We start from the raw sequence: 12448 nt of genomic DNA on the forward strand, positions 1-12448 counted from the left end.
GAAATATCAATAGCCACATGCAATGGGTTTTTGTCCACTACATAAACGACTATACCCCTCCCCACCCTCCCCCCCCAAACCCTCCCCCTCCCCCTCCTCACTCGACAAGACAACATGGAGGCCTACTGCGTGTCCTCCTTACACAGTGGTAGGACTTTGTGTTTTTCGGGGCGGTCTGCCTTTGCAATAACACACATCACAGACAGTCAAAAGTTTAGAAACTAAACATATCAGCATCTTCTGCTCCATCAGTCTTTGTGAACCAGCCAGAGCTGATGTGCTCAGTGTTTGCACTTTACTTCTCAGTGGGGTGTTTGAACACTTGAAGTTCAAATTGTGTTGATAACTGACTTACTTTTTGACCCATTTGCAGCAAGTAGACAGTCCTCATTTTATAAAAAACAGCTACTTTACATAATTTCCATTTTTTGGTAAAGCATGTTTTATTTTTTCTTCTGTAAAATTTTCAAACGTCTGAAGAGACAATCGAGTGTGAGATATAAATCAATACTGAACTGTGTTGGTGGAATATAAAAAAGGTTAAAGGTACTGTAAGGCCAGAGAACAGAAATAGTACTGTATATCAAATTTAATGTAAACATTCTGAATTACCCTTTTAAAAGAAAGCTGAGCTAACACGGTCAATAAATATCTTAATAATTAGAATTAGAAAATTGTCTGGTACATTTATGCTAAAAAAAAAAAAAACAGATGAAAGCTGTACGCCAACACACTTTGTATTTATGGCACTAGAAAATCACTGGAAGTAAATGGAAACACTCAGCACTGCACCCCTAGAAAATCACAAAATGATTAAGGGCTCCTCTCATGGATTCATGTTAGTTAGCACACAAAGTATTCCTTCAGATTAAAAAAATCTTCGGACACTTTAATTTTCACCAGTCTGCACAGCACCAAAATGGATTTCACGCATGAAAAATGATTAACATTAAGGAGAAAAACAAAAACAGAAAAAAAAATCCTGTCACCTGATCATCTGTAAAAATAAGGCAAGGTACAAAAAAAAAATCATACAGTAACAATCAATCCATGCAGACATTAAAACATGGCTGAATTTGGCTTCAAACAATAAAAAAAATTGTTGGTCCAGTTCTCAAAACTTAATCTTGATTGTGTGCAAAAAAAAAAAGGAAAGTCAAACAATAAAACAATGAACACCAAGATTTAAAAGTGTGAAGTGGTTGTCGAGTGGAATGTCTTGATGTTTCCCTTTCGCATCCAAGCTAATTGCACCCATAGACTCGTGACGTCAAGACTGATGTGAACTGTGTACTTGATTGTTGTTGGCTATAAAAACCCTCCGTTTCTCACAATCTGTCTCTGTGAGTCCAGTTGGGATGAGTTAAATGCTTCAACATCTTGCGAGCCGATCTCACTGTGTTGTCAAAGTGCATCTCCCCTTCTTTAGCGACGTCCTCCAGATGTGGACAAACGGTCTTTTCGGGGATGGCAATGTTCTTTACTGGCTGATGTTGAGGTTCAGTAAGCAACGACCATTCTTCAAAGGCACCGTACTGTACATTGGTGTGTGTGTGTGTTTGTGTGTGTTTGTGTGGGCCACACATGGGCACATGCATACATGAGAAGTAAAACCAGTCAACAAAGTCGATTCCCTCCGCTGGTGTCAGCCCACAAGGCATCACCATGACAACTAAGGCAAAATCTCTCGACATGAAAACTGAGCATCTGTCTTTTTTTTTTTCCTCCTTAATTTAGTTTATCTCGTCTGATTCTTTGCTAAAATCAACTTTCCCACAATAATCATTAGTAATGATAATAATCTCTATTCAATAAATTATCTATACTGTACAATTATTTCACCTCGCATAGACCTGCAACAAAGGGGAGCCTTCTCAAAGTAAAGCTATCCACAGTCACTTTCTGCTGTGTTCAGTAAAGCCTCTGCAGAGCACACAGAGGCTGGCACACAGCAACAGTTTTTTTTTCTTCTTTCCTGTACAGAAATTAAACAGGACATCCTGCAAAAAAATACAAACAAAAGCAAAGCTGATGCATAATTGAAGAAAGAGCAACGCTTGCTGGAAAAAATGACTATCTGGGCAAAAACAACAACAAAAAAGTTTTTTTTTTTTTTTTCCTGGAGAGTGTGAGTGATTTTCTCTGAGAACAGTAGATAGAAGATGGTTCCTGATTTAAAGGGAGCCAGGTCGGCAACATCCAAGCTTTACTGTACTCCTTCTTCATCCACATAGGTCGAGGGAAACCATCCAATCTGAAACACACAACAGTAATTATCAGAGACGTCAACTCTTATATATTAGCAAATATAAACAAGAGATGTTGACCAAGCTTCCAGTAAAACAGCTTTTTTTTACATCCAGCTTGACATTTGGTAACTTCACTGTTTGTGCATGAATACATTAGACTAAGGCCACTCAGAGTAGTGGGCTCTGATTGGCCGGAGGATGTGCATCATTTACAGATAACTGCACAGCTCAGATGGAGCAGCCTCATCCTTGTTCTAAAAAAAATACTTGAAGGCTACTCCAAGCACTACTTCAGCTGTTGCTAGGCAACGACTTTTCCTACTTGTTGGGGTAGTAAAGTGAGTCCAGAACTAACAGTCGAAGCTCAAGTAATCAAAGAGCCAAATGTAAAAGAACTCCATTTACACCTGGTAGGATCTGCATACGATATGTGGATAATGACGCCTGATCGTGGGTCTTTGCATTTATGCCTGATATTAATAAGATGTTTGAAAAAAATGTTTTTTTCTCCACATTGTGATTGGATCCAAATGTGCAAATTAGGGAGGACGATCGAATGGACTTCAAGGGAAGTGATGCTGCTCTACAGTATGGGTGCCTCTTATTTTTACTCTGCAAGGGAGGGACTCCTCTGTAGCTCGACTGTGGGTGACTTTTCGACTGTAGGTGATTTTTTCTAATAATGTGGCCAGACTTTACAGACTGCATTTCCACCTGCCTGGGATCTGAGCCACCCAGACCACTCCCTGAAGTGGTCCAGTTAATCTGATAACATTCTGATTGTAATGTATTTAGAGCAGGCACTTAGGTGGTTTGATCTGACAATTGATAAGACCTGGTCTCCATGTGACAAAGGTCACACTACCAAGTCAAAACCTCACTTCCATCGAGGTAACATGCTATTATAATGCAGCCACAATTGGGCAGCTACAGTATCTAAAAAGCCAGAGTACAGCCCAGTTCAGCTATGCAACAGTTAAGTGGATTCCCTCACTCTGGCTCAATAGCAACACATTAACACCAATTTATGACCTAATAGAGAACATCTCTTGAATAAAAAGCTGACATCACATCCAGTTTTACTGCCCACCTATTAAACTGGCACATTTCCCAGCAGCCAGGCTTTTACTTTTAAACTACCTTCTTTAGGAGTGCTTTTAATATTAATGGTTTAATTGTTTAATTCAGGCACTCCGGTGCCTCCGGAGGCACGTGGTTTAGCCTTATGCACATCCCTAACCTCATGAAGCAACGGCAAGATCTGTTTATAATCGTAAATGTACAAATCTACAAAGATTACCGTACCAAACATTTTTCTATGTGTGTTTTTCAGTCTGGGTCTGTTACTACCCTGATCAGTTTTACTCTCCATGAGTGAACAGACTGTCAGGGTTTACTCACTCGTCCATTGGCCTCTCCTTTCCACCAGCCCTGGTCTCCCCCGATCTTGCTGTAGATTTTGACAATGTCTCCTTCTCGCAGTGACAGCTCTCTCATGTCTCGCGCTGCAAAGTTATACCTGGCCACTGCTGTACTGACCACCCGAGGAGTAAACACTGTGAAAATGGGAACAATGGGAGCTCAGTCCATTCATAACAAAATAACAGTTCATTTCACAGACAACTTTATATGTTACACTATCGTTTGAGTTATTAAACACTAGTATTGGTGATGAATAATCATATCTATGCATGAGGGAGGTGGCTGAGAGGGGAAAGGTCATATTGGACATAGTGGTAATAATTAATTGTGAAGATGGAGCAGAAGAAAGATGGCCAGTTTAGTGTTCAGCATGACACAATATAGTCACACAATGACAAATGAGCATGATGGGAAAGGACAAGTTCTTTCATCATGGGAGGAAATTGGTTTTCTTTTCTTGATTTAATGAGGGAATGTCATCCTGGGAAGAACTGAAATGCTCTCATTAAAGAAAAGAGCGCCACAGAGAAGAAGTAATGAGGTTGAGCGCGCAGAGGCTTATTATGAAATTAGAGGCGACGGGGTGCAGGAAGACAATAGCAGCAAGAAAAGTAAGAGAGTACCTGACCAAAAGGGAGCTGAGCTCTGAGAAGAGGAGAAGTTGAGGCCCTGCGGACTGAGGAAGGAGAAGTTGTAGGAGGCGCAGGTGGCTGCTGAGAGGAGGAGAGAGAGAGAGAGAAAGAGAGAAGAGGAAATAAAGCTGGAAATTGTTTTGAGGAGCATGCATGCAGAGCTGAAGCCAGAGAAGCAGAGAATAAAAAAAAGAAACAAGTGCATTGAAGTTCTGTCTGTCTCTTGAAAAGTGGGCTCTGTTCTCATTATTTTTAATCTTCACTATTTTGGTGTCATGATGTGTCTCAAAACAAGAATTTGTTATTAACAGAACTACAATTATTTTTGGATTGTAAACAAGGTCATTGTGGGAACTGTCAGTTTATGCAGTGATGTAAAAGCGTGAAGAGACCACATAATAGTGCAGAAAGCACTGCTTTTAAAGAGAAGAGAGGAGCTGATGTGATTGGCCATGATTGTTATCAGCTCCTAACAAGCTCACTGATACTATACTGTGTGATCATAGATGCTTCCTAATCATAACAGATCCTTTCTAATCCCACCACTGTTTCCATGTGCATCCCTGGGTACGACGCAGCTGCAGCCACAACAATACCAAAAGTGTGAACATATTCAGAGAGAGAGCGAGAGCACATCATCATCAGCAAATACTCAATTGTCTCCATCTATTTCCAAATTCATCCAAAACAGGAGGGAAATGATCTTGCTGTAGTGGCCAACTGGGTCTTACTGTAGAGTGAATAAAGGCAGGCCAATGCAGGACAGAAGCCAGTGCAGAGCCACAGCCAGTATTCATACAGTCTAATGGACAGAGAGGGCAGCCAATTCAGACAGCCAGTCCACAGGCCTCTGAGTTAGCTGACAAACTCTTCCTCTTTGTCCTTCTCTCTTTATCTATTTCTCACTGCTTGTCTCCTTTTCTGCCCCCTTCCCTTCTGGCCTCTCTCCATTCCTCTCTGGATGAGTCAGGAGAGTCACTGGCCTGGGGAGGAACAGAGAGCAAGTGAAGACAAAGAGTGGGAGTCATTCTGCCTCATTTATTTTACCCTCCCTTGCTACATCCGCAGCCAAGATTGCAAGGGATCACATTTGCAAGCTGGACCTACACATTATAACGTCTCTTCAGACTCAAATTAGTAATGTCATGATCATTCATAAAGGCAGGCAGCTATATAAGTTGACATACAATGTGTTGTCAGTTTGGACCAAAATATCCATCCATTTGTCCTCTAGCTCTTCCTGGTTGAGTGTGAGGCATTCCCAGGCCAGATTGGACATGTAATTTCTCCAGCATGTCCTGGGTCTGCCCCGTGGTCTCCTCTCTGGACCACCTAGTATATCGCCACAGGGAGATATCCAAGTGCTGAAACACTCCTTTTAACTGACCCCTCTCAACATGAAGGAGTAGCAGTTCTACTCTCTTGTCCAAATGTCTGAGCCACCCTGCATAGAAAACTAATTTTGGCCACACGCCACCTCTTTGATCTCATTCCATTGGTCAGTGCCCAAAGCTCTTGACCATCGGTCATCTATCAGGAAAACAAGAGTGAGTCCTAAACCCTTTGGGAAAATTTGACTTTGGGAAAAAGCTACGGGGCTAAGAGGAGAGCTTGTCAGGCTTGCCAAGGACATGGCCGTGCTGCTTTGTGGGTCATCAGGTGCAGGTTACCAATTAAGCCAAAACTGAAAATGACCTGAACACAGTGCATAGTTCACTTCATCTGACATCTTGCCTTCTGTAGGTGCTCTATAAAAATCTAATTATCTCTACTCTAGCCAGACAAGTGTTAGTCACTTCAAATCTCCACTGTAAGTCCACATATTTGCATAAATTATTCTGATTAAGCCTTACCCTAGTAAGGCCTATAGGTTTGTTCATTAAGCAACACAAACAACATCTCAAAACTCAGCACAGAACAGGTTATTATAGTAAGCAAATCTGTTGCTCATGAAATGTTGCATCATCAAACTTTGCTTTCAACAAATTGCATCAGGTAACAAGAAAGCACAGATATTGCAGCAGGAAAGTATTTACTGTGGTCAAGCTGTGTGTTGGAATTGGCTGATATTTAACCCCAGACTAAAAGTCATCTCATCACTGTGTGTGTGTGGCTCTGGCTGACCTGTAGAAAGCTTACCTGGTGAACGCGTACTGGCCCGTGTTAGCGAGCGTTCTCTCGATTTGTAGGGATATCGCAATGTGGTATCTAACAACTTGAAGCTTTCTTTGAGTGAATGGGACTGATAGTACTCCACTAGCTCCTGTTAAATAGAAGCAGAGAAATTGTGAGCACTTGAATGTCTTTTTCTGCTTTCACACTGACATGACCCAAAGTGCTGTGGGTATGTTTGTGTGGGCGGTGGTACTTTTGACTTACCAAAAGACTCTCAAACTTCTTGGCCTCAGTGATGTGAATCCAGCTGTCTTTTTCAATGACTTTGATGTGTTTCACTTCATCATTGAATCTGTAAAACCATCCAAACCAAATCAGATGTTTTGTTGTATACCGAGAAGTCTTGTAGATCAAAATGAAGTCATTCTTATTGGTCTAAATTTTGTTCTCGACAGAATCTTTGCAACTGTCTTAGAGACTTGAAGACAATACATCACTGTATGACAGCTCCAGTAAGAACTACATTATTTGTCTTTGGGATGCATTCTCTTAGAGGAAATGCACACAAAAAAACAGGATTTAAAAAAAAAAGCAATTACTGAATGGTAATTAGCCGGAGCTAAAAGAAGCAGGGAAAAAGCTGACTGGGTCGTCCCATGAGAATGTTTATTCCCCAAAGAGTGGTGGATAAAAATCTTCCCTCGAGATTTTCTGCTGTAAAATGTGAAAAACTCACTTGATGCTGATGGCGAAGCGCTCTGCCTCAGCTGTCCTCTCTCTGATAAGGTAGGTCCCACTGCTGTGGGATTTTAAAAGGTTGTCGGCCTGCTGGCGCTCCATGTTCCCTGCAAACCTACAGAGAAGCAGAGAATAAACGTTGTGACCTCCAAATGCAAAGTTATATAATCAAATGACATGGTAAAGGCTTTAAAAATCCTTGACATCAAACAACTGTGTAGTAATTAATCTTTTGATAGCGGTCGTGTCCGGGGTCAGTTTGTTTTAATTTGAAGTAATGCATGAAGTTAACAGTACAGACTGTTAACATTAATGGATCTGAAGTAATTAAAGAACAGCGACCTCAGGGTAATAGTAGTATATAGTGAACAGAGCCTTAAAAGTGTGAAGATGACCTAATTTAAAATCACAACCTTCAAAAGTAAAGGATCTTACCAAGGATATCCATAGTAGTCTGCTTCCCTTGAGGACTGCCGGCTGGATAATGACTGGAAGGGCTGTCACAAATAACACACACTACATATTAAAGAACCTGAAATCAAACACATTGTAATGATTCACTACCTACTGTAGGGTATGTATGTATATAAATGACTTACCTTTGGGTCCAAACAAGGTTTTACACATGAACTGGGGAAGAAGCCACTCTTTTGTGTTTGTATCAGCTTTCCCTTGAAGATAAAGGAAGGACAGAACTTCAAACCCAGAGGCAACTCATAAAGTAATGCTTTACATAAGGCAAATAAATGCATTAGAACTTTGAAAAACACAATGAAAAAGGAAATAAAAGCAGTTATTAATTAAAGTACCAGATAAGAAATATAGAAGTTTACGTGCAGTAATAATCACATACTGGCTTTAACTTAATATACAATACATACATCATACATCACATTACACACTGATGCTAGGTGTTGCACCGGCAATGAAATGAACACATCTGTCAGATAAGTTGAACTTAACAGAAATGCCTGCTAGCTAAAGCAATCTATTTTTAAGCTCAGCACATCCATTGACATTGCATGAAGAGATTAAAATGTCATGTTGTAGAGGGATAACCTAATACACTAAGTGTAAATTAATGGCTTCAGAGAGTTGCCCTGAGTCACTCTGAGAAAAGCTAGCCTGTAGCCTGGTACAAGAAGCTGAAAGTGTATGAGAGGCAGTGATTCAGCAGGAATGTCAAAAGTGCCCGGAGAGAAGAGTGTATAAGTAGAGCTCCTGTCATCCAGTCTAATTCACTTTAGAAGATCCTCCAGGTCTGCAGGTACAGTTTGACTAAAAGAGGATTAATACCTTTGCTAATGATAGATAAAAGTCTGCAACGTGCTCTAAGGAATAGAAGAGGGATTGCCTTCATAGCGTCCGTGAATCTGAGAATCAGCAAGGAATTTGACTTTGGTTCAACAGGAAAACAACTTTATTCTATCCTATTATATCATACACAAAAGATTCACTGTGTGGAGCATCCTGGTGGTCTAATGGTCTATGACCCGTAACACATAACCACAACATCCCCGGTTCAAATCTGGTCAGAAAACTTTGTTGCATGTTATTCCCGCCTCTCACCCCATGTTTCCTGTCTGTCAACAAAGTAAAAATCCCTAAAACAGTGGTAGGCAAATAGCAGCCTGTGGGCAAAATCCAGGGCCCTCGAGCAAAAATATTTGGCCCTCTGATAAAAGCAACAGAGGTTTTGACAAACCTTTTACATACTTTTTTCACAAATCAACTGTAGATAACAGAATAAACACAAGGCTTGTGTACACTGCATGAACAGTGCATGGTGCTGAAATTAAATATAATAAACCTGAAATTAAATGTTATGTGTGAAATGTAACACTGTTTTAATATCACAACTTTAGCCTATGCAACCATAACAGATTTGTTCTCCACAAATAAAAATAGGTGGCTGTCAAACATAAATGGTGTGTTGATACCATTTTTTCCCCCTAAGGCAACAACAACAGTACTTTCAACCATAAATTAATCAGGCCCTGTTTATCATGAGTGCATACCAATAACATATGTCTCTAGTGCAACACAGCACATATATGCACATATGAGTCATTTTTAAAACTCTGTTAGTTCTGAAGCAAGATCCTAGAAAACCCTGAGTATTGTGATGGATGAATGCAGGTTATGGGACCTGACTTGGTGAACCAGCTCCTTACCTGGATCTGACACTACTTGTCTTTGGTATGTCAGAGGTAACAATAACAGGTAAAGGACAGGATCACTCTTGTAACTCTCAGACAGAGTCAAAGTCGTTTCATAAAGTTTTCAAAAGGCATCTAAATAATTAAGAACTACGAACTTATAAAATGGAAAACATTGCCAGGTATCTACAATATACCAGGTTTGATATAATTGTATGATTTCACATCTTGAGAAATACTTGCCGAAATAATACCAAGGATAAATTCTTTCATTTAAATTGGCAGGCAGTATTTGGAGTTTTGTTTTGGCTCTGAACTACAGCACATTGGATTAGACATGAATCAATGACTACAAGGTTGAGGTGCTGACTCTGCTTTAATTCGAGGGTGATTATATCCACATCAGATGGAGAGCTGTAAATCTTCTCATACAAAACAAAGGGCTTTCTCCGTTCACCCAATATGAAACAAGTACTTAATGTTCTGGAGTACATTGAGCCAACATCAACTGTCTAAATAATGACATCACACTATGTGTCAAAGTGGTATGTGATTTTCAGATTGAATTGATGTTGCTGTACCTCCCACCACGTGGTGTCAGGATCTCCCTTTAGCAGCTCGATAAAATCTCCTGTTTGAAAACATAGAGGCGTCTTCCCTGGAGGTGCCGGTGTGCCGTGGTAGTTCCTCACTGCTGCCATCTTGGGACCTGAAAACAGTGTTTGCAGTGAGTATTGACAGAGCTAAGTGGGAGAAACAAGTTGCATATTTTGTAGCTCTACCAGGCAAGGAGAGTTCACTTTTCTTGTCAGTACCAATAAATCATGTGATGTGTTGTCAATGTATTTTCTTGGGCAGTCTGTGGTGCTTTTATGCTATTGTATACCAAGGGATAAAAGAGTCAAAGATCTCAGAGCACTGCTCACTGTAGTTTGGATTTCCCTCTCCAGTTTCACATGTAACACAGTGATTTAGGCTGATAAAGCAGGACTGTTTTTGCATAGAAATCTTGCCCTCTAAGTGATGCAGTGGTCTTAGACATACACTGTACAACCACAATATCCTGAAGTAAAATCTGGACCAGGATCTTTGTTGCATTGTATCCCTTTTCCATGTCTTCTTTGAAGTATCTTATCAGGCAAACATGCACAAAAAAATACAAAGCCAGACTTCTAAAGAGCGACATGGTGTGCAATGTCAAACTCCATCTCATTCTCTCCAGACTGAGCCCTGTCTATTGATCATTTCAAGAAACTGTGGACAAATAATGATATCCCTTCATTATTCCAAAGGCCTTCTAGTTTTCTAATTTCAAATAATGTTTTGTATATCCATATACATCTATACATTGCCACCCACTGTTGATGATTGATAATGTTGTTGTGGCTCATAAGTAGTGGTCCTATCCACTAGATGGCAGTAGAGAGCTTTGCAGCAGATGTATCTATAGCAAACTTGTGAGAAGACAGCTGACCGAATATCCAGCTTTATCTCTTCTCTATCATGTTTAGGTGACAGGAAGTGCTCTTACCTGATGACATTCCAGGCTCCTATAAAAGAGGAGCAAATACATGATCATCAATACAATTACCAAACAAACATCTTATTTGTATCATTTAATCTTTTATAAAGAAAAAAAACATTTTATGTGGGAAATTGGTAATGAGAGGATGCAATAATGATGATAATACTGTTTAATTATGTTGACTGATGTATGTCTACTCACCAAGTCATGAGGATCTGAAACAAAAGGCAAAAGATATGGAGACAGTCAGAGAGGATTCAAACAGTGGATGTAAGGCAACCACAGATAAAGCAGAAGTTGCCAAACTATACAGCATGGTAACAAGCATGTGATATTTTCTTGCTACGGCCTGCCTGGCCCCTTTATTTCTTGCCATTCCCAATCAGTCCTATTTTTGTTACCTGTTCTGTTCAGTGTAAATTCACTATTTTTCAGGTTGACTAAAGTATTTCAGTGTTCTTAACCTAAGGAACCATGGGAAGTGGTCAAAACAGGCTTATGGTTTTCTGAATTCATGTTGAGTACATCAGTAGTTCCCACACAGGCTATCAGGACCCCCTCAGTGGGATTTATGTGATTGCTGGTAAGATGATTAACATGATCAGAGAGAAGAAAAAAGCAAAACAACTATCTATGCTAAAGAAAATGACATTTACTTTTATAGACATTAACTCTTTGCCATTTTTTCTTGTGAATGATTGGATAATTTTAAGTTTTCATAACCCATAGATGTATGGAACCTGTCATGATGGGTAACAAGCAGGCGCTGCTTCATTTTAAGGGGTTAAAAGCCAAAAAAGGTTAGCAATAACTCATCATGGCCCTATCTGTTGAAAAGGCTGTAGTGTATGAAATGACTGCCAGAGCCCTTACAGTAGTTATGGTTTCTCTCTTTGGTACTAAACCCAGCAACACCATAAAACAGTCCTGTGATCCCACAGGAACCCCACAGAATCAGTTTAATTAAATTTCACCAATCACAATTAATTTGGTCAAAAACAGAAATCAAATAGATATTACATTACAATGTCATACACATCAATGATGTCTGTCACACATTATTCAATTAACGATTTAATCTAGACATTGCTCAGTCAAGAAGCAAAAGAAAAACCTACTGATTTTGCAGATGGTGATCACTTCCAGACACTCTTTGTGTGCTCCTGTTCCACAGCGAGAGCAGTAGTAGCCCTGATAGAAGATGCCCCTAGAGGACACACACATACACACATGCATGCATGTCTCAGTAATGCATACAGGAAGTGTCTCAGACACAAATTAACTTCTTGTAAGTACAACACACAAGGGGAATGGCTGCTTGTTACTATAGACCTGGTTACACATTCTCCATCATTTCCATTCTGCAATCCTTTAAAATCACAAAATAAACTCGCTCCATTTAAGACCATGTACTCCAGAACCGTATTTGTTACGGATACTGTAACACTGCGTGCATCGCACACTGCCATGTTGAATAGTAAGTGCCATAAATCACGACAGGATCTGCTGGGGCTGCAGCAGTAATTAGCATCTAGCAGGGAGTGAGAACGCTGGTCCCTGCTTCTACTGGCTCTGTGAATTTAGGTCAGCCAAGCCATGAAATTTGTG

At 40.1% G+C, this 12448-nt stretch overlaps 1 protein-coding gene across 6 annotated transcripts in view; it reads right to left on the reverse strand.

Annotated features, from left to right (window-relative positions):
- Positions 1 to 868: 868 nt before the first annotated feature.
- vav2 (vav 2 guanine nucleotide exchange factor) overlaps positions 869 to 12448 on the reverse strand; it is a 180354-nt gene continuing 168774 nt past the window's right edge. For 4 of the 6 annotated variants that reach the window (XM_042394967.1, XM_042394964.1, XM_042394966.1 and 1 more), the window contains 12 exons: positions 11959 to 12047; positions 11042 to 11055; positions 10847 to 10865; positions 9897 to 10024; positions 7756 to 7827; positions 7592 to 7653; positions 7155 to 7271; positions 6683 to 6770; positions 6443 to 6566; positions 4295 to 4384; positions 3651 to 3805; positions 869 to 2254 (listed from right to left, as the gene is read on the reverse strand). In XM_042394967.1, coding sequence (XP_042250901.1) covers positions 2207 to 2254; positions 3651 to 3805; positions 4295 to 4384; positions 6443 to 6566; positions 6683 to 6770; positions 7155 to 7271; positions 7592 to 7653; positions 7756 to 7827; positions 9897 to 10024; positions 10847 to 10865; positions 11042 to 11055; positions 11959 to 12047 — 1006 coding nt within the window. In that variant the 3' untranslated portion in view covers positions 869 to 2206. The remainder of the gene's footprint in view (positions 2255 to 3650; positions 3806 to 4294; positions 4385 to 6442; positions 6567 to 6682; positions 6771 to 7154; positions 7272 to 7591; positions 7654 to 7755; positions 7828 to 9896; positions 10025 to 10846; positions 10866 to 11041; positions 11056 to 11958; positions 12048 to 12448) is intronic. The other 2 variants (XM_042394969.1, XM_042394968.1) reach the window with 1 other exon arrangement.

Source organism: Thunnus maccoyii, chromosome 19, assembly GCF_910596095.1.
Source record: "Thunnus maccoyii chromosome 19, fThuMac1.1, whole genome shotgun sequence".
NCBI lineage: Eukaryota > Metazoa > Chordata > Actinopteri > Scombriformes > Scombridae > Thunnus > Thunnus maccoyii.